General features: G+C 40.6%; 1 protein-coding gene across 1 annotated transcript in view; it reads left to right on the top strand.

Moving 5' to 3' along the window:
* PARP14 (poly(ADP-ribose) polymerase family member 14) overlaps window positions 1-23,928 on the top strand; it is a 46,911-nt gene extending 22,983 nt beyond the window's left edge. The window contains exons 9-17 of the mRNA XM_036242588.1: window positions 822-900; window positions 3,668-3,817; window positions 4,164-4,226; window positions 4,567-4,734; window positions 8,564-8,770; window positions 11,306-11,905; window positions 13,296-13,429; window positions 23,032-23,206; window positions 23,510-23,928. Coding sequence (XP_036098481.1) covers window positions 822-900; window positions 3,668-3,817; window positions 4,164-4,226; window positions 4,567-4,734; window positions 8,564-8,770; window positions 11,306-11,905; window positions 13,296-13,429; window positions 23,032-23,206; window positions 23,510-23,799 — 1,866 coding nt within the window. The 3' untranslated portion in view covers window positions 23,800-23,928. The remainder of the gene's footprint in view (window positions 1-821; window positions 901-3,667; window positions 3,818-4,163; window positions 4,227-4,566; window positions 4,735-8,563; window positions 8,771-11,305; window positions 11,906-13,295; window positions 13,430-23,031; window positions 23,207-23,509) is intronic.
* The last annotated feature ends 3,059 nt before the right edge of the window (window positions 23,929-26,987 follow it).

Below are 26,987 nucleotides of genomic sequence, written 5' to 3'. Positions count from 1 at the left end.
CCTGAGGATATTTTTTTCATTGATTTTCAGATAGAGTGGGAGGGAAAGAGAGAGAAAGAGAAACATCGATCTGAGGGAGACACACTGATTAGTTGCCTCTCGCACCACCCCAACCAGGGCCAGGGATTGAACCGCAACTGAGGTACGTGCGGTTTGACCGGAATCCAAACCGCAACTCTTTGATCTGCGGGCGGATGCTCTAACCGCTGAGCCAAACCGCCCAGGGCTTAACGTTGTATTTTTAACAACTGGCAAGTTTTTTGCTCTTTTTGATTATGAAGGTAATACATATTCATTGTAGAAATTTTGAACAATACAAAATGCATAAATTCTTTTAGTTGTATTTCATTCTAGTCACCTTCTATGCATGTGTATTTTGTAAAGGGTGTCATAATAATATAATTAAAGTTATTCTTTCGTTTAATAGTATACAGTGAGTATCCCTTCTTCCATTAACTACTCTTTGAAAATGCAATTCTTAATGGCTGCTAAATATTTTATGTGGATATACTAAAATTTATTTAGCCATTTCCCTATTGGATATTTAAATGTTTTATTTTTTCTTGATTTTAATAAATGGCACTGTAATGAATATTTTTGTATTTATATTTTTGTCTCCATCTTTGATAATTCTCATGGGATGCATTTGTAGAAATATTATATGTATTTTCATAAATTTAAAATTCTATAATGATAATAAGCTATACTTTGAGAATTGTTCTCTTCTAAATAATTGTGCATGCTGGATCAAAAGCTGTGATGAATCACATTCATTTATCTATTGAGGACTGTAGTAGTCAGAACTGTCTTTGTGTTTTCAGGCATTTTCAGATGAATTTGATAGAAGGGCTAATGAACATTTCGTCAGTGACAAAATTCCCAAGGCTGAGAATACACAAGGTTCAGTAAATATATATTTTCATGTTCTTTAATCTTTTTTGTTGTTGTTCTTTTTTGTTTGTTTCTTTTGGGGTTCAGAAAAGCTTTTAAATTGAGAAATTAGTTCTAGTTTCTAAATAACTATTTAATGATAAGTGGGAGATGGTAGTAATGATTTTTATGAAAAAATCAATTTGTGATAAAGAAGATACTAAATTATATTCCATAAACCTGAGTATGCAAGAAACTGGCCATATTTCTGTGGTCTGGAGCGGAAGAATAAGCAGGCCGAGTTAGATAATCTGTACAGTGGGTTTTTAAGTAGGGAAAAGGCTACTATTTTCTAAGGATGATGTGACATATGTTTTTGGAAATAGACATTTAAAGAGACAGTACCAACCAAATGCTTCTTATCTGTCAAATTTTCTGTTACATATTTGACTTTATTCTATTTGGAGTTTGCCGAAGCTTCTTAAATCTGAATATGTGTGTATTCCATCAAATTTGGGAATTTTTCAGTTATTTCTTCAAACATTTTTCTTGCACTGGTCTCTGTCTCCTCTCCTTCTGGTGCTCTAGTAATATGAACGCTAGGCCTTTTGATAATGTCCTAACAGTCCCTAAGGATCTAGTCTTTTTTTTTTCCTTTTAATCTTTTTCTCTCTGTTCTTCAGATTGGATAATTTTATTGATCTACCTCCAAGTTCAAAGACTAATTTCTCTCTCTACTACACTATTGAGCCTATCCAGTAAATTTTAAAATGTCAGATATTGTATTTTTAAGTTCTAAAGTTTCCATTTGGTTCTTTTTGTTGTTGTTGTTAATTCTCACCTGAGGATATTTGTCCCATTGATTTTTTTTTTAGAGAGAACAGAAGGGAGGGAGGAAGGTGAGGAAGAGAGAAAGAGAAACATCAATGTGAGAGAGACACATGGATTGGTTGTCTCCTATACTCGCCCCAACCAGGGTTATGGATCAAACCTGCAACCCAGGTATGTGCCCTTGACTGGGAATCAAACCTGAAACCCTTCCATCCATGGACTAATGCTCTAACCACTGAGCAAGTCCAACCAGGGCTCCATTTGATTTTTTTTAAATATATGTTTTTATTGATTTCTTTAGAGAGAGGGCGGGAGAGAGAGATAGAAACACTGATGTGAGAGAGAAGCATTGATCAGCTGCCTCCTGCACGCCCTGCACCGAGGATCAAGCCTGCAACCTGGGCATGTGCCCTGACTGGTGGGAGTCAAACTGAGACTTCTCAGTCAAGGGGACAATGCTCAATCCACTGAGCCCCACTGGCCGGCTGTTTGATTCTTATTTTATAATTTATATTTCTCTGCAGAGACTCCATTCATTCCAAATCATTTCCATTCATTCAGATACGTTTACTTTGACCTCAGGGAGCATATTTGTAGTAGATACTTTAAAGTCTTTGTTTGATAATTCCAACAGCTGGATCATCTTCAGATTAGCATCTATAGTGAGTATCTTTATCCTTGAGAGCTGCTCACATTTTCTTGGTTCTTTATGTGACAAGCAGTTTTGGATTATAGGCTGGTTATTTTAATTATGTTGTGAAACTTGGGTCTTGTTAAAATCCTCTGGAAAATGGTGATAGTTTGTTTTAGCAGGCAGTCAATCAGTTAACCTGTTAACCGAGCGGGACGTATAAATACGTCAAACGTTGCATACAGTAAAAAGGGAATTCCCCGGTTAACAGGTTAAGTTCATTCTAAAAATTCTGTCTCACTTTCTGGGTGGGCAGAGGTTCCAATGTCACTTCAGCTCCCAGGCGTGCAGCTCCGGGGCGGGCTCAGGATTTATTCCAGTTCATCCCAGAACAGGGGACCACCCTCTCCACTCTCCCCTCCAGGACTCCCCTCACACTCTCTGGCTTGCAGGAGCCCATTTTCCAGGCCTCTCACCAGAGAGACAATGTTCTCTTGGAGTTTAAGCTGCCTGTTTTGTTGCCTTATAACTGCATGATTGACCGGGGTTGCCCTTGGGCAAAGTGAAGAAAATAAAGAGAGAGAGAAAAAAACAGGGATTTCTCACATACCCATATACACTTTTCAGACCACAAGGGCCCCTTTTCCTGATTCTTCTGTCTGGAACTAGAGATTGTCTCTCAGAGTTTTAGCTCTCTGTGGTGCCATATGGAGTTCTGCACCTGGGATCACTTTGGAGGTAGGGCCTAGATTGAAAAAGAATAAATATGGACAATATGGAAGATCTCTGCCGTACTCTGCAGCTCATGGGGTCCCCTTTTGTCAGTTCTCTGGCCACAAGAAAGGGGCCTCTGAGAGTTTTGCTCCCGTGCTCGTCGTGCAGTTCCTCAGCGAGGGCCACCCTTGGGCCAGAGCTGGGAGAGAAAAGAGGAAACATGTCAAAACAAAACTCCCCTCTGTACAGGCTGCCTCTACAGGTTTTGACTCCCCTCCTGGATCTGCCTGCTGTTATTGACTTTTCAGTCCTCAGTTGGTGGATTTTGTAGTTATCCCATGTTTTAGTTGTCATCAGTGGGAGAGAGGCTCTCGTGGCTGACTTCACCTTGGCCAGCTCCAGAAGTCCACATTTGATAGTATTATATTTTATAATTCTTTTTCAGAAATAGTCCATCCTTGGGGCTAAGAGTCTGAAGTAGGTTAAAGGCCAGAAATTGGGGGCTTGGAGTAGAGAGGAAGAGAAGTATGGGAGGGGCACATGTGAGGAGCATGAAACCTAAGTCATTCTTACCATTGTTGACTTGATTATTGACTCCATTTTTTTTCTTTTTCTTTTCAGTTTTATATGGGACTGTTACCAATCCTAGTTCAGGAGTGCATGAAATGAAAATTGGCCCCATCACCTTCCAGGTGGCCTCTGGAGATATTGCTAAAGAAGAGGCAGATGTGATTGTAAATTCAACATCAAAGACATTTAATCTCAAAGCAGGTACTTCACCTGTAGGATTTTTACGAGTGTAATGGTCATAGTAGATCCCATGAAAGAGCACTCCTATAGCCAAACTGTTCTACAGTTACTATAGCCAAACTGGTTTCCACTATTATGACTTATTAATATTAATGAATAATTTAAAAATTATTTTGACATGGTTTCTTATCACTGGTAACAGTTATTTTATGAATATTTCTTCTTTGTGATCAGAAATACCCAGATTATAGGATTCCTTTATAGTATGATGGGGAATGCATTTAGATGATGAGGCAATCATTCCGATCCAAATATATTGTACTGATTTTTTATTCACATTTGTAACCTTGTTGATGTTCTCATGCAGGGGTCTCCAAAGCAATTTTGGAGCAAGCTGGACAAGATGTGGAGGTAGAATGTTGTAACTTAGGTAAGGCACAATGCTGTTTTTATGGTCTTAAATTGTAAGTGGAAGGCTGAATATGGGGGGCTGTGGGGAGGCTGAGATTGGGAAGACAACATATTAATCTTATAATCACACATTTTACTAAAGAATTTCACTCACAGAGAATTAGAAATGAAAAGACGTGAAAAGTGAAATTTTGGTTAAAATAGAAAGTAAGCAAGAAAGAAAGTATTTTGGTAGGTAGAATTTTAGGAGTCTTTAATTCACATAAAATACTTTATTTGCCAAACCAGACATTTTGATTTCACAACCAGAAAGTGGGTTTAGCATTTGATTTTGCATCTTTTTGTTTTGTGTATCTTAGCTCAACAGGGCAACAATAGTTATATAATTACTAAAGGTGGATTACTGAAGTGCAAGAATATTATTCATGTCATCGGTGGAAATAATGTCAAGAATTCGGTTACCTGTGTTTTGCAAGAGTGTGAAAACCGGAATTACTCAACCATTTGCCTCCCAGCCATTGGGACAGGTTTGTAGCCTCTCAAGGCTAAAGCCCTCGGTGCCCCATTCCCTCTGATTTCCTGCTGACTTGAATGTCGTTCATACTGAGTCTGAGTAAGGGCAGCTTCCTCATTCCAAGGCAGTCACTGAGGGAGAGAGCAAGGCCTGTGGTAGTTTAAGAAAAAGAGGAAAAACTGAAGAAAACCGAAGAAAATGTTGGAATATTAGAGAGAAATTTGCTTTCTAATATGGAGGGGAAGGGAGATCAGAGAGGGGAAGGTAAGTGGGCAAAGAGATAGAAAAACCATCCCTCTTTCTCTTTTCATCTGTTCTTTTCGCTTTTTTCCATCTCCTACATAACCCCTATTAGTTAGGCCTTAACTTTCCCCTCCATCCGCTCTCTGTGGAGGACGTCAGTGCATCGACTTCCACCTCTCCGTAACTAACTCCCAGATGAATGTTCCAGGCCCTTCTCTCACCTCTTGAGCAGTGGCTGTGTTGGTTGGCCTAGGGCAAATCTGCACAGAAACCTTTCAATTATCATAACCCAGTGGGTTCCAATGGGTCTGAAACGCAAGCCACCTTTCTTTTCTCAGCCTACTTGCCTTTTTCAAATTTCCTGTTTTCCTCAAACTATATAATGATTGTGTGATTGAGTCTTCTTATATAAAGATGTGCTTTGGGTTTATCATTAGTAAGGTGATGCCCTTTGAGCTCTTTTCCCAGGAATCGGAGTCATGTGCATTGATCAGGAATTTTTGCTTGGTCTCTCTTAGGAGAGCTGGTCAGGGGAGGCAAATACCCTTAGGCTTGAAGTGGAATGGAGCTGACCAGTTCCAGAGAGAATGCTAGGCACTGGATTGATCATTCCATTGCTCAAGAATCTAAGTTTGAATGTCTGCACTGGAATGCTAGGCCCTTCAGAAGTTTAGCTTCAATAAACTTACCTATCCTTGTCCCTTCCTGGGCCTTCTTCTAATCCTGTGTCCCACATTTTTATTTGTGCCATTCTCTACTATACCTCTTAATGTTCCCACATGGAATGCTATGTGTACTTTATTACTTTCCTGTTTCTCAAAGTATAGTTTATAGCCCCTTTATGTTTTCATGCCCCTGTAGTATCATCCAATCCTAGCAGATCAGCCAACGTGTTATCTGTTTGTCTGTCTATCTATCCATCCATCCATCCATCCATCCATCCATCTATGTACTTGGCATCTTTTATGGACACCCACTAATAATCTCCAGTCTTTATCTCCATTTGCTTTTTCCTCTTTGTTCTGGTCTTGTGTTTCTGTCTTACCTTTATTTGGGCCAAGAAAGCAGGCAGCCCAAGATTGGCATAAACCTTCCCAAGGGAGTGCCTGGGTGGAGACAAAGAAGAAACAAGGAAAGGAAACAGTTTTAGTTTTCTATAAATATGTGCACGTGTTTGAGTATTTCTGGGTTACTGCAAACCTTTTGTTTCTTCCAATGACCAGGTGGCATGCGGTCCTGCACAATCAGCAGGTTCTCCTTGCTTGTCTTCTTTACCTATCTCTAGTCCACTCCAGCTGGTCCTTAGACTAATGCATGGAGAAGCTTTCTCTCTTAGTGGTGTTTATCAGTTGAGTTTGTCTGGGAGGGATCAAGACAGCTTCTGGCAGTAAAGGAAGCCCTCGACCTGTTACCTATAGATACCCACCCTCAGTGAGAATGGCTGGTCAGTAATACCTGCAGCACCTCAAGCTCAGTGTAAACTCCAAAGTCCAATTCACTGTCTTCTCCCCCAAACCTTGCCTTCCTGTTACATACCCAATTATGTTAAAAGAATCACTTTTTTTAAAAAATCCTTCACTCAAGGATATTTTTCTACTTACTATCAGATAGAGTGGAAGGAAGGAGAGAAAGAGACAGAGAGAAACATTGATGTGATAGAGACACATCTAGTGGCTGCCACCCACACGACCTCAACCGGAACTGGGGACAAACTGCAACTGAGGTACGTGCCCTTAGTGGGAACTGAACCTGGGACTCTCCGGTCCACAGGCTAATGCTCTCTAACTGCTGAGTCAAACCGGCCAGGGCTTAAAAGCATCACTTTTTATCTAGAATCATTAACTCTACCCTCTTTATCACTCCCATGTTCACTGCCTTATTAATTAGTTTGATTAAATGTTTTCTGAATGCCTATCATGTGCCAGGCACTGTGCTGAGGCACGGGGGTAGAAAGATGACTAAAAAAAGGATCCAGTCCACAAGGAGCAGCTAACCTATGGGGAGAGACAGACCTGTAAACAAACAACCGCAATACAGCTTGCCCACGATATACACATAAAGGTGTGTGGGTGGCAGAAGAGGGGGAACTAAAGGTCAAATATACATGCAGTTGGTCTCTGGGTCCTCTTGACTTTACTTCCTAAACGTTTCCTACCTCCCTACACTCATGGCTTTATTCTGGTCCCCTCTTTGTTCAGCTCTTGTCTTTGCCTAGACTTTTATTACAGCCTGCTATCTAGAACTGGATTCTCTGCTCCAGTGCCTCCTATACCACCCCCACCCCAATCCCAGACTTATTTTTCTCAAAAACAGATTTATTTTACTGAACACACCAGGTTGAGGTTGAACATATCACACCCCTGTTACATAGTTCTAGGCTTTCTCTCATTTTTCCATACTTCACCTATTGAATACCATTCATCCTATGTTATCATATCCTTTGTGTCTAAGCACCTCGATGAGCATCCAGCTTGTGATGGGACACAGTAAATGTTTATTGAAAGTGAGTGACTGTATCTGAACACCCCTATTTAAATTCTTCCAAATATCATAAGATAACTACAGCTTTGCAAAGGAGAATTTTCCTGCTCATCTAATTAAAAACCAAAACCAAAACAAACAAAAAACCTGAATAAACCTTCCTGGTTAGTTTTATATGGGGTTTGTCTACGTTCCCACAATTGTCTACATAGCCAAGTCAAAGAGGTCTTATTTCTGCAGTAATGTGGGCACCATCAGTGGGGATAATCCAAGTGGGCCCTTAGTCTAGCACACCAGGTTGGTCAGGGAACTTTTACATTGTTACACCCCTCCCACACACACCCATGTGACAGCTGCTGTTCATGTGTACTTTACATGTGACTACTTCCATGGTTTTTCATGAGACTTTTCAAGGAACTTTCCATGATCTTACCTAGGCAGTAAGCTAGAAAAACAAGGTATGGAGCCTGCTTAATTAGGAGAACTGCTCAGGTGGCAACCTTGAATACTGCTAGTCAGCTAAAATCTCACCAAGTATGGGAAGAAAGACTTCTTGAAGGCTCATGGATAACTTGCATACAAAACGTATAGATGATAACAAATAGCTTAGCTTAGAGCTCCAGATGTTACCCAAATTACCTTAGCATAAGTCAAGTCCCCAAAGACATCTGGGAAAATAAGGATACATGCATAAAGTCAAGTGGTGATTGAGAAAAAAAAATGGTTGTCACCCTGGCTTAGAGTGTTGGCCTGTGGACTGGAGTGTCGTGGGTTTGATTCCCGGTCAAGGGCACGTACCTCAGTTGCAAGTTCAATCCCTGGCCCTAGTCAGGGTCATGCAGGAGCAACCACTGGATATGTCTCTCTCACATCAATGTTTCTCTCTACCTCCCTCCCTCCCTTCCACTCTATCTAAAAATCAATGGAAAAATATCCTTGGGTGAGGATTAACAACAATAACAAAAATGTGTTTGCTGATGCATTGTTAGAAAAGTCCACAGAGATGGAAATTTTGGGGAGTGTGGATTCATTCTGTGAGAATTGGAATCCCTAGTTTATTCTTCAGCCTTTTCCAATTGGGTCTTTTTTTTTCTAGTCATTTTTATTTGCTTTTCTAGGAAGTGCTAAACAAGACCCAGATAAAGTTGCTGGAGACATAATTGATGCCATTGAAGACTTTGTCCAGAAAGGATCAGTTAAGACTGTGAAAAAAGTTAAAGTTGTAATCTTTCTGCCTCAAGTCCTGGATGTGTTCTGTGCCAACATGAAAAAAAGAGAAGGCTCTCAACCTTCTACTTCACAGTCTGTGATATCTAAAATTGCATGTGAGTTGTTGATTTTTATAAAATGCATATTCCTAATACTGATGTCACATGAAAAATAACTAAAATTCTAAATTATTTTTAGAATTTGACATACATGTGAGGTATAATTGACATACATCACTATAAATGTAAGGTGTACAGCATAATGGTTTGAGATACATGTATTATGCAATATGTTTAGTTAGCATCCATCATCTCATGCAGTTACAATTAAAAAAGAAAGCAAAAAAAGAATTTCCCTTGTGATGAGAACTCTTAGAATTAACAGCTTTCATGTAGATCATACAGCTGTGTTAAATATAATAGTCATGCTGTACATTATATCGCTAGTACTTATTTATATTGTAACTAGAAGTTTGTACCTTTGACCACCCTTCCCCAAACCCACCTCTGGTGACCACAAATTCTATCTCTTTTTCTATGAGTTTGGGTTGTTTGTTGTTGTTTTTTAAGATTCCAGATGTAAGTGAGATCTTATGGTATTTGTCTTTTTCTGTCTGACTTGAAAAGGCTAATTTTAATGAACTATCAGAAAGAAAAATTAAGATAACAATTACATTTACAATTGCATCAAAAAGAATAAAATACTTAGGAATAAATTTAACCAAGGAGATGAAAGTTATAAGACACTGATGAAAGAAATTGAAGAAGACACAAATAAATGGAAAGAGAGTCTGTGCTCATGTATTGGAAGAATTAACATTGTCAAACTATCCATTCTTCCTAAGGCACTCTACAAATTCAGTGCAATCCCTATCAAAATTCCAATGGAATTTTCTCAGAAATAGAACAAACAAACCTAAAATTTGTATGGAACCGCAGAAGACCCCAAGTAGCCAAAGTAGTTTTGAGAAAGACTAACAGAGGTGGAAGCATCACAATTCCTGATTTCAAAGTATATTACAAAAATATAATAAACAAAACAGTATGATATTGGTATAAAAACAGACACATAGATCAATGGAAGAGAATAGAGAACCCAGAAATAAACCTATGCATATATGGTCAATTAATTTACAACAAAGGAGTCAAGAATATACAATGGGGAAAGGATAGTCTCTTTAATAAATAGTGTTGGGCGCTTACTGCGATAGCACATATACTAAAATAAGTGGTTTTGGGAAAACTAGACAGCCATGCAAAAGAAACTGGCCACTATCTTACACCATACACACAAACCCACTCAAAATAGATTAAAGACTTGAATGTAAGATCTGAAACCATAAAATTTTGAAAAGAAATCATAGAGGGTAATCTTCTCAACATCAGTCTTGGCAACAATTTTTGGATTTGACATCAAAGACACAAACAGCAAAAGCAAAAATAAGCAGTGGTAATATGTCCGACAAAAAAGTTTCTGTACAGCAAAGGGAACCATCAACAAAATGAAAAGACAATCTATTGAATGGGAGAAAATATTTACAAATGATGTACCTGACAAGAGGTTAATATAAAAATATTTAAGGAAATCCTACAACTCAATAGAAAAAAGAACAGTCCAATTTAAAAATGGGCAGAGGATATGAATAGACATTTTTTTCCAAAGAAGTCATACAGATGGCCAACAGGTACATGAAAAGGCGGTCAACATCACTAATCATCAGGGAAATGCAAATCAAAACAATAATGAGATACCACCTCACACCTGTTAGAACACTATTATGTAAAAGACAAGAAATGGGCGTTGAAAAAATGTGAAGAAAAGGGAACCCTTGTGCACTGTTGGTGTAGCCACTGTGAAAAACAGTATGGAAGTTCCTCATAAAATTAAAAATAGAACAACTACATGATCCAGCAATTTCATTTCTGGGTATTTATCTGAAGGAAATGAAATCATTATCTCGAAAAGATATCTGCTTCACCATGTTCATTATAGCATTATTTACACAGCCAACACATGGAAACAACCTACTGTCCATCATCAAATGAACAGGCAAAAAAGACGTGGTATGTACAGGGTAGAGCAAAAGTAGGTTTATAGTTGTAAGTACATGAATCAGTTTATTCCTGGTTCATTAGTTATTAATTATTGTATTATTTTCCATATGAACAACTATAAATCTACTTTTGCCCCACCCTGTATATATGATGGAATATTATTCAGTCATAAAAAAGGAAATCCTACCATTTGCAACAACATGGATGAACCTTGAGGGCACTATGCTAAATGAACTAAGTTAGAGAAAGACAAATAATTATGACATATCTAATATGTAGAATATATATTTTAAAAAAACCAAAATAAACTGAATTCATGGATACAGAGAACAGATTGGTGGTTGCCAGAGATGGGGTAGTAGGAGGTGGGTAAAATGAGTGAAAGTGGTCAAAAGGTACACATTTTCAATTATAAGATAAATAAATCATGGGGATGTGGTGTATACCATGATGACTGGAAAAGAAAATGTAAAAAAAGAAGGGAGGGAAGGAGGAAGAAGGAAGCAAGGGAGAAATAGCTTATAGCTAAACCTTTTTTTTTTGCTTTTTCAATCCAAAAACAATTGTTATATTCTCTTTTGTGTCTCTCTCTCTTAGCATTTTTTGGGTTATCAAAGCCATCTCCCAAAAAACAAATGGTTTTGATTTTGGAAAAGAAAACAGAATCAGCAATTTTTCAGGTGTGTGGTGAAAACGAAAAATGTTTGGAAAACGCCCTCTCCTGGTTACAGAATCTGATCATAAAGGAACAGAATCTTTACATCAGTGAAGATGAATGTATCAAAGACTTTGATGAAAAGGAATGTCAAGAATTGACTAAGCTGCAGAAGGAATTGAATATTTCCCTGATCTTAGACCGTCAAAAACCTTTGATTAAGATTTCAGGAATGAGCAGAGATGTGGAACAGGCTAGAAATGCAGTTGAGGAAATGCTTAAGACAGTGAGATTAGCCAAAGAGCAGGAGTCCAAAGCGGAATACATCAGTGACTTCATAGAATGGCAATATAATGACAATAACGCTTTTCATAATTTTGACAAAATAACCAATCTGCAATTGGAGGAGGCCAAAAAAAACCAGAGACAAACACTTGATGTCAAAATCAATAATCAGAGCTACACAGTGGACTTGAAAACATACACTGCTACAGATGCAAACAGACACAGTTTACCTGTTCGGCGCATCATGAAATCTGAAGGTGAGTCAAACTTTCATACTTGTTATCCATTATTTTACACTTACTTTGGCTTCTGTACTTACATCAAAATTTGTATTCAAGTAGATAAAATTCAAGTAACTCTGAAGGAATAGGATAGGAAACTTGGTCTCTGAGCCAAAGGAGCTTAGATTATGGTCAGGAAAATACAGCACGAATGTGCTCAGCATCTGAGGATGACCATCTCAGTGGTAGCACTAGCCAAACCTTGCATTTTTACAGTTTACAAGCTTCCCAGAGCCAGTTCTTCTGGGAAGTAATGGCTGCTTCAGCCAGGAGAGGGAAAGCCATGGGCTTTAAAGAAAAGTGGCCCAAGGTGTTTTTGGAACAAAAGGGGGAAGACAGCCTGTTCAGAGAGTGGGCACTTTCTGCATCTGTGATGATACCCAGAGAGGACCTGTAGGATCTTCTCCCAGAACACTTCCTCCTCTGCCCTGAACATAAAGTCCAGTGACACACACGTTGGGAAGCAGCCTTCAGATTCTCTGACTGGATCTGCTTCCTGAGAAGGGAATTCTTGTCTCGTATAGACAGCTGTTCCTGCTTTCAAACCACAGAAGTCCCCCAGTGAAAACTAGTAAAAATGGCTTCCTTTCCACTATGTTCTCTTCATCTCTTGTGAGGTCGGTGTGAATGAATTCTTCACACCCTGAGCAACCCCAAGGAAATGAGAAGTCAAGGATAAAATCCTGTTTAGCAGAAGGGGAGACTGAGCTGCCCCACTGCCACATGGCAAACCCTGCTGCCCACTCAACCCTTAAGGATGTTGTGAAGAATAATGAGAGAACGGATGTGGAGGGCCTTGGGGTGGGCATTCTGGCAAAAATCCACGTTTTTGTAAACAAGCCATTAGCAACTATTTAAAATATGGTAGGGAAATAGTTGATGGTTAAATTACTAAATTATAAGAGATTAGAGACTGGGCAGGATGTGCAGCCAAGTCCCACTACAGCAGCAGTTCTCAAATCTGAGCATGATCAAAATTTGTTAAGATGTAGGAACACAGGTTCTACCCCTCAGAGATTTTGATTTGATAGATCTGGGGTGTTTTGTTTTTTAAAAAACAACCATTAGCCCTGGCCAGTTTGGCTCAGCGGTTGGCGCATCGGCCTGTGGACCAGAGAGTTCCGGGTTCGGTTTCCGCTAGGGGCACGTACCAAAAAAATAAAAAACAATCATTACAGTTGGTTCTGTGGTCCGGACTTTGAAAAACATTCTCCTAGAAAGATAAGACATTTCTTGACTACATTGAATCGGGAAATTGTAAAACAAGAACACAAATGATACTTGGTATTTCAAAGCACACCAGGGAGGTGGATTGTGTAGATGAGACTTCCTGGGTGGACAGTGTCCTCAAATGTCTACTTTGCAGTTGAGATACCAGGACACTGGAGCGATATGAAGCAGCAGCAAGTCTGTCTGGTTGAGCTGCAGCGTGGCCATGCAGAATACAACCAAGTGGCGGATGCATTTAATAAGACCTGCTCACAATTCAAGATACTGAAGGTAAGCTATCTGCTGACATGGAGTTTCTTAATGGTGGGAATGAGGGGTATTGTAGTCCTGGATAAATACATTTTTATTTCCTATCATATTTTTTAACCCAGAATTAGAATATTTTATGGTAATTAGATGCTAGATTTTTCTAACGTCCCAATCATTACTGAGACATTAAGACAGAGATTCTTGTGCCAGTTATAATAGATTGCAATATAATACGAGAATACTAAAGACATTTTATTTGTTAAGTAGGCTAATAAAAATTCAAAGATATGGCTTCAAAGTTGGAGTTAATAACTAGCAAACCACCACAGAGCAGCGGAGGCTCCGCGGGTCAGGGTTACTTAGGCGCCTCTGCCGCCCTGTGCACACGTTGACAGTGCTTGCTTCCTCCGTGAACTGGTGGTCCTTGCTTTGTTCACCTCATTTATTTTGGCATCTTCCACTCTTAAAAATTAATATTGCTCTTTGAAATCTATGGTCTTTCTTGACTTCTATGGTAATATTATTTTGATGCTTTCTTCTTTAATTACTTCTCCTTTCGTTATCACTGTTATCTGTTTCTCCTTCGAACCCTGAATCCTAGCTTTCCCCACAGGATTTATACTTTGGTCTTCTGTCTCTGCACTTTACCAGGGAATGCTTTTACCCTTCTTGGATGCGGCTATTATTTCAATGTTAATAGCTCTCAAATCAACATATCATCAATCTGGATCTTTGACTCCAACTCTAGAACATATTCCCAGGGTCCTAAAAATATCTCCACTTGGTTATCTATCTGTTAAATCAATTTTTCTACAACCTAATTCATCATCTCTAAGTAGTTATCTTTCCCCTTCTCCTTTCTGTCCTTGGTTCCACCATTCTCTGAGTAAAGCTAGAGGTTTCTGAGTACCTTCTCTTCATCCATTATAACAAGTGTGCCAATGAGGTCTGTATATTTTTTTCTTTGCAACTTTTCTCTTACTTTCTATTTGCACTGCCACCATTCTATTTATTCATGTAATTAAGCACATAATAATTCAAAAAATATTTGAAATGCCCTAAAAATATATGCCATACCTTCAGATAAAATAAGTAGTTGAAGAAAAATGGACAAAGAGAAAAGGAGGGTAGGGAAAATAAGATAACACAGAAGTATTTTTCACAAAAATATATAACATGAAGTCCTAGATAGTTACTAGAGAAGGACCACCAGTTTGTCCCTGAGCTTCCCAGTAGACAAAGCAAAGAAGTAAATAGCCAGCTACAAGATTCATAATCTTGTACAAAAATCAAAAAGCAAACCATTTGATCAGGAGATGCATAGCTTTCGCAATACTGACTGACTTCTGAGAGGTTTAGTCCATGAATAAAGTACTGGAGAATATCTTCGAAATCATCCTCACAATACATTCAATATCAAATTATATACCACTTTTTTAGTTTATTATTTTTTGAACTCATCTTTATTGTTGAATGTATTACAGATGTTCTCTCTTTTTTTCCTTATTGACACCCTCCTCCCCAACCCCCCTCCCCTTCCCCACACTATTGTCGGTGTCCATTGGTTATGCACATATGCATAGAAGTTCTTTGGTTTATCTCATCCTGCCCTTCCTTCAACTTTTTCACCCATCCCCCCAAACCCCACCCATCTGGCAGGCAACAAAAAGTTCTCTGTATCTATGAATCTGTTTCTGTTCTGCTTGCTTATGTATTTCTTGTCATTTTATTGCTCATATTTTTGTTCTTCTTCAAGAAGACTCTTCAACATTTCATATAATACTGGTTTGGTGGTGAACTCCTTTAGCTTTTTCTTGTCTGGGAAACTCTTGATATGTCCATCAATTCTAAATGATAGCTTTGCAGGATAGAGTAATCTTGGTTGTAGGTCATTCATTGCTTTTTATCACCTTGAAAGTCTCTTGCCACTCCTTTCTGGCTTGCAAAGTTTCTTTTGAGAAATCAACTGACAGTCTTTTTTTTTTTTTTTTTTTTAAAGAGGATTCTGGCTTTATTTATTTATTTATTTATTTTTTAATCCTCACCCGAGGATATTTTTTGTACAGATAGAGTGGGAGGGAGAGAGAGGAAGGGAGAGAAAGAGAGAAACATCGACGTGAAAGGGACACATCGAGTGGCTGCCACCCGCACGACCAACCAGGGCCGGGGACAAACTGCAACCGAAGTACGTGCCCTTAGCGGGAACCGAACCCGGGCCTCTCAGGACTGCAGGCCGACGCTCTAACCGCTGAGCCAAACCGGCCAGGGCTCAACTGACAGTCTTATGGGAGCTCCTTTGTAGGTAATGAACTGCTTTTATCTTGCTGCTTTTAAGATTCTCTCTTTGGCCCTGGCCAGTTTGGCTCCGTGGTTAGAGCGTCAGCCAGTGGACGGGAGAGTCCCAGGTTTGGTTCTTGTTAAGGGCGTGTACCTCGGTTGCAGTTTGTCCCAGGCCCCAGTTGGGGCCATGGGGGTGGCAACCATTGGATGTGTCCCTCTCACATCAATGTTTCTCTCTTCCTTTCTCTCTCCTGTTGTAGACCAACGAGACAGACCAGTCTCAGGCTCCGAACTGGGTTCAAATTAAGAGAGCTTTATTAGCTGTGCGGCGACTGTCCCATCCTACACAGAGGAGAGAGCAGCTCCGAGCTCAGGGGGTGGGTTGCTTATATAGTTGTCTTAGCCCCTGTTAAGGAATTTGGGTTAAGGGTATGCGAGCAAGCAAGCATGTACAGAAGCAGATATTTGCAGTTAGCTGTTATGCCTGAGGGAACAATCAGTTTCTGTGTACACAAAGCAATGGTTATCTATACAATGCAGTGGTTATCTATTAGTAGATAGTTCTTGCCATTCCCTTAAAATCCAGGGGGTAAGGTCATATGTTTGTCCTTTACACTCCCTCCCCCTCTCTCTGAAGATATATGCAAAAATTTCCTCGGGTGAGGATAAAAAAAAAAAAAAAAAAAAAAGATTCTCCCTTTGTATTTAACCTTTGGCATTTTGATGATGATGTGTCTTGGTGTGGACCTCTTTGGGTTCATCTTGTTTGGGAGTCTGTTCTTCCTAGACTTGTATGTCTGTTTCCTTCACCAAATTAAGGAAGTTTTCTGTCATTATTGTTTAAAATAGGTTTTCAATTTCTTGTTCTCTCTCCTCTCCTTCTGGCACTGCTATGATGCAAATGTTGGCACGCTTAAAGTTGTCCAGAGGCTCCTTACACTATCCTTATTTTTTTGGATTCTTTTCTCTTTATGCTGTTCTGATGGGGTGTTTTTTGCTTCCTTATATTCCAAATTGATGGTTTGCTTCTTGGCTTCACCTATTCTACTATTGATTCCTTGTAAATTATTTGTAAGAACGAGGCAGTGCCGAGTAAGCAGAAGAGTGTAGGTTTATTGAGGGAAAGACCTGCTGGGCTACCTCTAAGGAGAAAATATCAACTGGCTTGTCCAGACTAAGAATTTTTAAACTTAGGGCTGGGGTGGGTGGCCGTTCAGCTGAGGAGTCATGGTCAACCTTGATGGGTCGGGGCTGGGGTCTCCTGAAACTTTTCTTGTAGAGACCGTTTGCAGTTTTGGGTGGGTTAGGGTAGTTCCGTCATTCCGTTCCGCCTGACTGGAGTGATGGGTTTTGGTTTCCTGGAATGAGAGGCTTAGGGCAAGGTTAAACAATAAGAGGCCTGGGGCATCAATATGAAAGTAAAAGATTTAAGAGGCTTGGGGCAATAATATGGAAGTTAGAGTTAACTGGTGCCAGACCTGGGCCACTTAATGAGAGGTATGGGGCTCACTGAGAGCAGATGCTGCTTGTTTGATAGATTTTAGGAAACTCTGAAGCAGGATCCAAGACAGGCCAATCCTATGGTAAAGCCTTTGGAAACAGCTTGGGTGGGCCTGAAAGTTGGTGGGGCAGGGCAACCAGGGTGAGCCAGGTTGCAGGAGTCCCAGATATGGTGGCTGTCTGCTGCCCCCCCACCCCCACCCCAGGGAAGGGCTCACCAAAGGAACATCAGCCTCCACTAGCACGTTTGTCCAGGAGAGAGCCCCCTCTCCAGCCCTCATCTCGAGGCCAAACAGCTCAGTTCTTCCCTGCATGTCTCTGGTGTCCCTCAAGCTGCCTCCAAGCTTAGAGAGAGCAAGTCCGAGTGAGTCTGTGTGCAGGCCCTAGTTTGGCTCAGCGGTTGAGCGTCTTCTTCGGACCAGAGGATCCTGGGTTCAGTTCCCGCTAGGGGCACGTACCACAAATAAATAAATAAATAAATAAATAAATAAATAAAGCCAATCATTTAAAAAAAAAAAGAGGAACTGCCTGGGGCTCCAGCAGTGGCAGCCTCCTTGAGCCTCAGTTCCTGCTGGTTTTTCCAGCCAGAAGTTATGGGGATTCTCCTCCTGGCACTGGAACCCTGAGCAGGGCATCTGGTATGGGGCAGGGACCCCTCAGTCCTCAGGGAGGACCTTCCCGGCTGAGTGCCCCTCCTGATTTTTATCCACCACAGTTGGGTGTGGGGCCTGTAGTTGTGGGAGGAGGTGATAACCTCGTTTTCCCACTTTTTTTTAGATCTCAATGTAAACCAATTGAGCAAAACAATTCTGCGAGGTACTAAGACAATGTGACTCTATGCAGCTCTTTAATGATCTGGTTCTGAAATGGCAAATACGTTTCATTCCCAATACCATCTCATCGCAGCTAACTGGCACACTGTGGTGAGATGCCAAGCCCAGGCTGAGCAGGACTGTCCAGCTGGCCAGCAGTGTCTGCATTGGGCCCTGGAGGCTTGCCGTGTGTTGTCAGACCTCGGCCAGAGAAATGATGTCACTACGTTTTTGTAGTGGAACCTTTTTCTCAAATAACACTTTATGTGAAATCCCAGTGTAAGACCAACAAAAGCAGAGCTAGGAAGTACTTAAGGCACCTCTGTGGAGGTCTCTGGTCATGCGAAAACATTAACATGAAAAATGAACGGTTTATCATCCTCCATGTCTGTTACGTCTTATGACTATGATTTTTAACATCCACCTGGATTAAAAAATTTTGCCACATTTACTTTTTCTCCCTCACTCTCAGTTTTTGCTGAAGCATCTGAAAGTAAGTTGCAGACATCATGACACTCCTAAATAGTTTAATACATTTCTCTTAAGAACAAAGACATTCTCCCAAATAACAAAGTATCATTATCCCATGTAAGAAAATATGTTTTGCAAGACTATTTCATAGGTGATACATCACATGAAGCCTTATATGATAAGGTTGTCCCACTATTTTTTTATTTTTTATTTTGAATCCTCACCTGAGGATATTTTTCCATTTATTTTCAGATAGAGTGGGAGGGAGGGGGGGGAGAGAGAGAGAGAGAGAGAGAGAGAGAGAGAGCAAGAGAGAAATATTGATGTGAGAGAGACACATCAATTGGTTGCCTCCTGCACGACCCAGACCAGGGCTGGGGACTGAACTACAACTGAGGTACGTGCCCTTGTACTCTTGATGGGAATTGAACCCGAGACTCTTTGGTCCCTGGACCAATGTTCTAACCACTGAGCAAAACCAGCCAGGGCTGGTTGGGTTTAAATATGCCATATTAATCTTTGTTCTCTATGTATCACAGCTATTCTTTGTTCCGTTTCTTTTTTCCTTACCTTCTTTTGCATTAAGTATTTTTATCATTCCATTTTTATGCCCTATTAGATTGTTCATTATACATCTCACCTATTATAATTCAGCAATTACAGTGTATATCCTTGACTTATTAAACTCTAATGCAAATTAGTATATTTATCATTTCCCAAACAATGCAATGAATTTTGAACACTTTAAACCCATTTATCCCCTCCTGCCTTTTGTACTACTTTTAACCTGTATTTTAATTTTGTGTATATTTGAAACACCATAAAGTTTTAATTTTTGATATAGTCATTGTTTGTTTTTTTTTTAATTTATTTTTTTACCCTCACCCAAGAATATTTTTTCATATTTTGTTCAGATAGAGTGGGAGGGGGAGAGAGAGAGAGAGAAACATTGACGTGAAAGGGACACATCTAGTGGTTGCCACCCACACAACCCAACCAGCGCCGGGGACAAACTGCAACTGAAGTACGTGCCCTTAGAGGGAACCGAACCCGGGTCTCTCTGGACCACAAGCCGATGCTCTAACCGCTGAGCCAAACCGGCTAGGGTGATACAGTCATTGTTGATTTATATTTACCCTTTTATCCCACTGCCCTTCCATTCTTCTTGTATTTTCATGCCTACATCTTGGGATCGTTCTCCTTCTGGTTTTATTGTTGTTTTTTTCAGTGTAGATCTGGTCGTGATGTTTCTGGTAGTCTCAGTGTTTGTTTGTCTGAAAATGTCTTAATTTCACTTTCATTCTTTGAAGGACATTTTTGCAGGGTATAGAATTCTGGGTGGCAGTTATTTTCTTTAAGCACTTTGAAGAAGTTAATCTATTGTCTTCTGACTTTGCTTCACTCTGCACTGCTGTTCTGTCTGGGAACTTGGCCCATCAAATCCTTGTTGCCTTCAGACATGCCTGCCCCTCCACCCCCCCAGCTCTTCTAGTCATTGTTGACAAGAGGATTGGTCTGATATAAATAGTTGACCACAGCCAGAAGCCTGCTGCTAATATAAACCTACTAAGTCAAGTTTAAGATTTATTTGCAGTGCTGCTGTTTTTTTTAAATCCTCACCCAAGGATATTTTTACATTTATCTTCAGAGTGGGAGGGAGAGTGAGAGAGAGGGAGAGAGAGAGAAAGAGAGAGAGAAAGAGAAACATTGATGCAAGAGAGATACATCGATTGGTTGCCACCCGCATGATGCCAGGGACCAACAGAAACCGAGGTATGTGCCCTTGGCTGAAATCGAACCCGGGTCTCTTTGGTCCACAGGCCGACGCTCTAACTGCTGAGCCAAGAGCCACATTGGCCAGGGCTGCAGTGTTTTTTTTTAACCTTATAATTTATCCCATTGGGGATATAGAATCAGATTACTATTTTCAAAATTACTTGAAATAATTATTTTCATTGTGTGGTTATTACATTTTAGAAGGTTGAGTGCAGCACATATACTAAAAACGGGCGAGAAACAAGAATGAAAAGCTAAGAAATAAGAATGATTTCAAAACTAAGTAGAAATTTTTAAGGCTTTTTGAAAATGAATAAATTCTAAGGTAAATAGAAACAAAATGGAAAATTAAAGTTTTTAAAGATTAAAAACTTAATTGTAGGTAAAAAGAAAAATAAATTTTAAAATCACAAATCAGATCAATAAAATGCATGATAATGCAGAGACTTTGAGCTAGAGGTCAAACTGTATCTTAATTAAAAATAAGAAACCCAAAACTGAAAGAAAGAAAAAAAATGAAGGCTGGTAACAGTGTTAGCACCGAGATTTCTGTAGACTGGAAGAAGATTCTGGAAGCATGGAACCTTTACTTTGTGCCTTTCCTGAGGGGCTCACCCCCTTCACCCACTCCTCATTCCTTCCCAGGACAACTCTATGAAACTGCCACTCCCTGTTGATTAGGGAAGTTTGGAAGCTGACCTGCAATCTAGGACCCAAGGAGTTTTCACCACATCCCTGGAAACCACTGACCAAAGAGTATGGTCAAAGCTTGGCCACTTTGGAATGCAGATTGGTGCAGTGTGAAGAAAAACAGTGTGAAGAAATGCAGAAAAACAGTGTGAAGTTTCCTCAAAAAATGAAAAATGGAATTGCCTTATGACCTAGTGATTCCACTTCTGGGAATATATCTGAAAAAAAGAGAAAAAAAACAGAAACACTAATTCGAAGGAGTATGTGCACGCCTATGTTCATTGCAGTGTTATTTACAATAGCCAAGATTTGAAAGCAGCCCATGTTCCCATTGGTAGATGAGTGGATGAAACAGTGGCAGTACATTGACACAATGGAATACTACTCAGCTGTAAAAAAGAAGGAAATCTTGCCTTTTACAACAGTGTGGAAGGACCTAGAGGGGATTATGCTAAGTGAAATAAGCCAGTCTGAGAAAGACAAATATGATATGATTTCACTTATATGTGGAATCTAATGAATAGAATAAAGAAACAAAATAGAAACAGATTCATAGATACAGAGAACAGACTGAGAGCTGTCAGAGGGAGGGTGTTGGGGGACTTGGTGAAAAAGGTGAAGGGATTAAGAAGTACAAATTGGTAGTTGCAGAATAGCCACAGAGGTATAGATTACAGCAATAATATCAAGATAAATAGGTATGGGACCAGGTGGGTACTTGAAGCAGTAGGGGGAACCACTTTGTAAATACATAATTTTTTAACCACTTTGCTATATACCTGAAACTAATACAGAATGATACTGAATGTAAACTGTAATTGAAAAATAAATTAGGCCCTGGCCAGTTTGGCTCAGCGGTTAGAACATCGGCCTGTGGCCAGGGAGTCCCGGGTTTGATTCTGGCCAAGGGCACGTACCTCAGTTGCAGTTTGTCCCTGACCCTGGTTGGGGTCATGTGGGTGGCAACCAATGGATGTATCTCTGTCAAATCAATGTTTCTTTCTCTCTCTCTCTCTCCCTCCCACTCTGTCTGAAGATAAATGTAAAAATATCCTCAGGTGAGGATTAAAAAAATAATTTAAAAAAAAGAAAAATAAATTAGAAAAACAAAAACAAAAACGCATGACCACTTGGGTCTGTGACCAGATTCCCTTCCACCAGGATTCATGCCCACTCTTCCAACTGGACAAGAGATTAATTTTCACTAATTTCCTTCTTGCCTAGACACACTAGTGCTTCTCCCACAGGTAACAGCTTGGCTAGGTAAACCGTCTTCCAGAAGGACGGAGGAGAGGCAGAGTGACGAGGCGAGGTGGACTGCAGCAGGAGCAGTCGTTACAGTGGAAGCAAACGGCAGAGTTGGACGGCCGTGGTTCGCCAAGGCCCTGGACATTGCTTCTGCTCATGCAATGCACAAAAGATGTTAAACATTAAATCAACTTTCTTCCCAAGGCCTGATTTGTGAAACTCTGGGCCTAAAAATATTTCTGAATGCAGAAAGCTGCCATCTGTCACTGAACTTGCTGTTTGTAGTAATTTTTTTTTTTTATCCTCACCTGAGGACATTTTTCTATTTTTTGTTCAGGTAGAGTGGGAGGGGGAGAGAGGAAGAGAGAGAGAAACATCGATGTGAAAGGGACACATCGAGTGACTGCCACCCGCACGACCAACCAGGGCCGGGGACAAACCGCAACCGAGGTGCATGCCCTTAGCGGGAACCGAACCCGGGTCTCTCGGGACCGCAGGCCGACGCTCTAACCGCTGAGCCAAACCGGCCAGGGCTGTTTGTAGTAATTTTTACTTATAAACAATAGTGGTCTTTCCCTGGCCAAGTGGCTCAGCTGGTTGGAGTGTTGTCCAGTATGCCAAAAGGTTGTGGGTTCGATCCCTGGTTGGAGCGCATACAGAAGGCAGCTGATCATTGTTTCTCTCTGGCATTGATGCTTCTCACTCTCTCTCCCTCTCTCCCTCCCATCCTCTCTCACAACATATCCTTGAGTGAGGATTAAAAAAAACAGTGGTCATGTTTCATTTGCTGTGTCTTGCCATGGGCTCTTGGCACTGACAGAATATTTTTTCCTTATTGGTTTGCAGATTGAGAGGATCCAGAATCCAGCTCTCTGGAAGGCCTACCAGACAAAGAAAAAAATCATGGATGCAAAGAATGGCCAAATACAAAATGAGAAGCTGCTCTTCCATGGGACAGATGCTAACTCATTGCCACATGTCAACCTGCATGGCTTTAACCGCAGTTATGCAGGAAAGAATGGTAAGGAAGCGAGGAATATGTCTGCCCCAGATGAGGTGTCAGCCGTAAGAAGCCATGCTGGCTCAGGGACCACGGGGGACCTGCCTTGTGTTCTCTCATGGTTCGTGGCCATGTTGCAGCCAGAGTTTTGACTGACTCAAAGATGGAGGAATGATGTTTTAAATTAAAAACACACACACAAATATTTTAAAGAGGCTTTAGAGAGAACTGAACATTATATTAACATTATTGGATATATTGGGATAATTCATCAAACTCTAGACTAAATTGAAATTCTTAAAAATGTTGTTTCTCTTTTCACAGCTGTGGCATATGGAAAGGGAACCTACTTTGCTGTCAATGCCAACTATTCTGCCAATAACACCTACTCCAAACCAGACATAAATGGGATAAAGCACATGTATTATGTGCGAGTACTTACCGGATTGTATGAATGTGGAAATCAGTCATTAATTGTGCCTCCTCCAAAGAATCCTCAGCATCCCATTGACCTCTATGACACTGTCACAGATAATGTGCGAAATCCCAGTTTATTTGTGGTATTTTATGACTACCAGGCTTACCCAGAGTACCTCATTACTTTTACACAATAACATTGTGGTATCCTTCTCAGAAGACGTTATTCATCTATGCCAGCAATTTTCAACTTGTTTCATCTCATGGCACATAAACTAGTTACTAAAATTCTGTGGCATACCAAAATATATATTTTTTGCTGACCTGACCCCCCCCAAAAAGTATAATTTTGATTTATGCACACCAGATGGCTACTGTTGTGTTGACTGTTGTCACTGTTTTTTTATTTGACAGTCTAAGGGAAAAGAGGTCAGTGCCCCTGACTAAATAGTCAGGTATTTCACGTTTTTAAAATTCTTATGGCACACCAGCTGAAAATCACTGATCTATACTTATGTAGTTATAAAACAGGTTTTAAATTTTTTTCCCTCTTAACAGCCTTTTCTAAAGGATCCTCACCACTGAAATCAGAGTTTCTTCAGCTTCTTTTATAACTAGAGTGAACCTATCTTGAAATCAGTAAGTTTGAGAATTTAAATCAGATAATTTAGTTACAATGGTATGTCCACAACCATGGACATCAAATCTGTAGAAGAAAAGAAAAGGTTTCTATTTTCAGGAAGGAAAGAATAACATCAGTCTTAGCAGAGGGCACAGCTCTGCAGTCTCAGCTGCTAGTGCAGAGAGAAATGGCCCCAGGTCAGGAGGCCACATTACTGTGGGCAGCACAGTCTTACTGAGGGAGTGGACTCCTATCCTTCCTGGGGGCAGCAAAGCTGTCTTATTAGTTGTTTTTTCCATCCCTGGACTACGTCTGTGCCTGATGTCCAATGGATGCTCAAAAAATGTTTCATAAACCAATTAAGAATGAAAAGGTCTAGTCAGACTTCCTACACAAGGATGAACCATTTCGTCAACATCCTTGACTTCTTGCCACGTTGGCTCAAATTGAGCAGATTCCATGATAGGGAACCTGGTGTTTCATGAACCAGCCCCTGGCTGAGGGGCTCCGGTCAGGGCCCTGGGATCGCAGTGCAGCTGCGCCCTGCCTAGCCCAGGGGCTGTGGTCTGCCTTGTGGGGTAGATGAACTGTGTCCCATGGAATTGTGCAGCACAGCAGCCCTGGCTTCAAGTGTCCTTTTTGTGTTGAATCCAAATCTGCCTATTTATGACTTCTCATTGGTGTTAATTTTGCCCAGTGAAAACAGTAGGATGATAATGCTTGCTACATCTTTAGTATGAAACCCTCTACTCTGTTAAGATGAAGAGAATTCTAAGATTATTAAATGGCATATTTTCCTTGGCAGCCTAGCTTTTGGTGATTTAAAGGTATATAAATAAACCAAAGGAATGAAACATAATGCTAATTTGCTAGCCCAGTATCTGTTGGATCATATAGGAAAGTTTATTGTTTAACTTCCCCAGGTAAATTTCAGATTCAGTTTATTGAGCACTTAGATGGCACCAGGTAGTATAATAGACACTTTCATGTACAGTATTTATTTTATTCCCGCAAACAATCCTGTGAGGTAAGAATTATATCCTCACTTTAAAGCCAAGGAAACAGGCTCAGAGTGCAAGCAGTTTCCTTGCCTGAGGTCACCTGGGCAATGGCCCTCAGAGTCAGCGACTGAATCTTGCTCCGTGTCATCAAGCCCTCTGTTCTTCCCACGACAGACCATGGCCTCTAGATTAATGTTACTCATTCAGGTGCATCGCAGCCAATCTGTGAATCCCCTTTATATTCCCTTCACTTTTTCCTCTGGCTTTGGTTTCTGTCAGTTTTCATTGGAAGCTCTGAAGGCTGAGGTCAGAGCTGATGCCCACGCAAAGCCAGTGCTGATGGCTCACTCGGACACAAGGGGTCGCTAGAAGGGTAAAGGTGCTCTTCCCTGGCCGTGGGGGAAAACCTGCACTTCACTGTAGAGGTGGTTGAGGGGGCCACAGTTCCTGCTTCATTAACACATAAGTCTTGATATTTCTCTTGCTGTTGCTGTTTGTTTTTTGAAGTGGACTGGCAAAGACACTTTATTGCTTAGGAGTGTTCGGCCACGGGCATCTCAAATTGGGCTTGACAATGAATGTAAGAAATAAAAAAGGAGAGGCCCACTCTCTAATTTGCTCCTTCTCCAGTGGTTTGGTTAACTTAGGGCAAGGCTGAGTATCAGCGTGTATTCAACCAAGGTATAATGTTACAATTATCCAGTCAATCTAGAGAAATGTCATTTACCTCCTTTTTGAATAAAGTACTTGGAAAATGTCATTTGATGGTAAACATTTTTATTTATCAAGGCAAACACATGAAAGCTTGATGATGAACACAAGCCACTGATAACAAAAGCCCCCAATTAAATATGACAGCATCAAGGGATCCTCAGAGTATTAATAATATTCGGCTGAACCCTGGCCAGGTGGCTTAGTTGGTTGAAGCATCATCCCATGCACCAAAAGGCTGCAGATTTTATTCCTGGTCAGAGCACATACTGAGGTTGTGGGTTTGATACCCAGTCAGAGTATGTACAGGAAGCAACCGATCGATGTTTCTCTCTCTCTCTAAAAAAAAGCATATCCTTGGGTGAGGATTAAAAAAAAAAATCTATCTCTAAAAAAAAAAAATTTGGCTGAAAGTTACAGAAAGGGCACAGTGCAGGTTTAATTCAGTAAATCTGAAGGACAAATTGACCCCAAGTAGCACCTGCTGAAAAAAGCCTGCCTTGAGCCTGTGATAAGTCTTGGTGGTCTACTCTAGGGCCAGAGATTCTTAAATTTTTTTGGTATTTAAATCACCTGAGGTGTCTGCTGAGGCCACCAATCCTGGTTCATCCCAAAGGAGTCAGATTCTGTAGCTCTAAATTGGTGCCCAGAAATCTGCATTTTCAGCAAGCACCTTAAAAATGATAGCTGTCCCTGGTTCCCACAGCCACTTAGGACTTTCATGGACCCCAGGCACTTTTGCCTTTGTGGGCCTCTTACTCTATAAGAAGTAGTAAGCCCTGGCCGGTTTGGCTTAGCGGTTAGAGCGTTGGCCTACAGTCCAGAGAGACCCGGGTTCGGTTCCTGCTAAGGGCACGTATCTCAGGTGGCAGCTACTCGATGTGTACCTTTCACGTCGATGTTTCTCTCTCTCTTCCTCTCTCTCCCTCCCACTCTATGCGAACAAAAAATGAAAAAAATGTGAAGATAAAAAAAAAAAGAAGTATTAAAACTTGTACTTTGTGCCCCGGCCGGTTTGGCTAGAGCTTTGGCCTGCGGACGAGAGGCCTGG

This window comes from Molossus molossus, unplaced genomic scaffold (assembly GCF_014108415.1).
Source record: "Molossus molossus isolate mMolMol1 unplaced genomic scaffold, mMolMol1.p scaffold_m16_p_5, whole genome shotgun sequence".
Classification (NCBI taxonomy): Eukaryota; Metazoa; Chordata; class Mammalia; order Chiroptera; family Molossidae; genus Molossus; species Molossus molossus.
The sequence above is the reverse complement of the archived record's forward strand: the minus strand, read 5'-3'. Positions and strand labels throughout refer to the sequence as shown.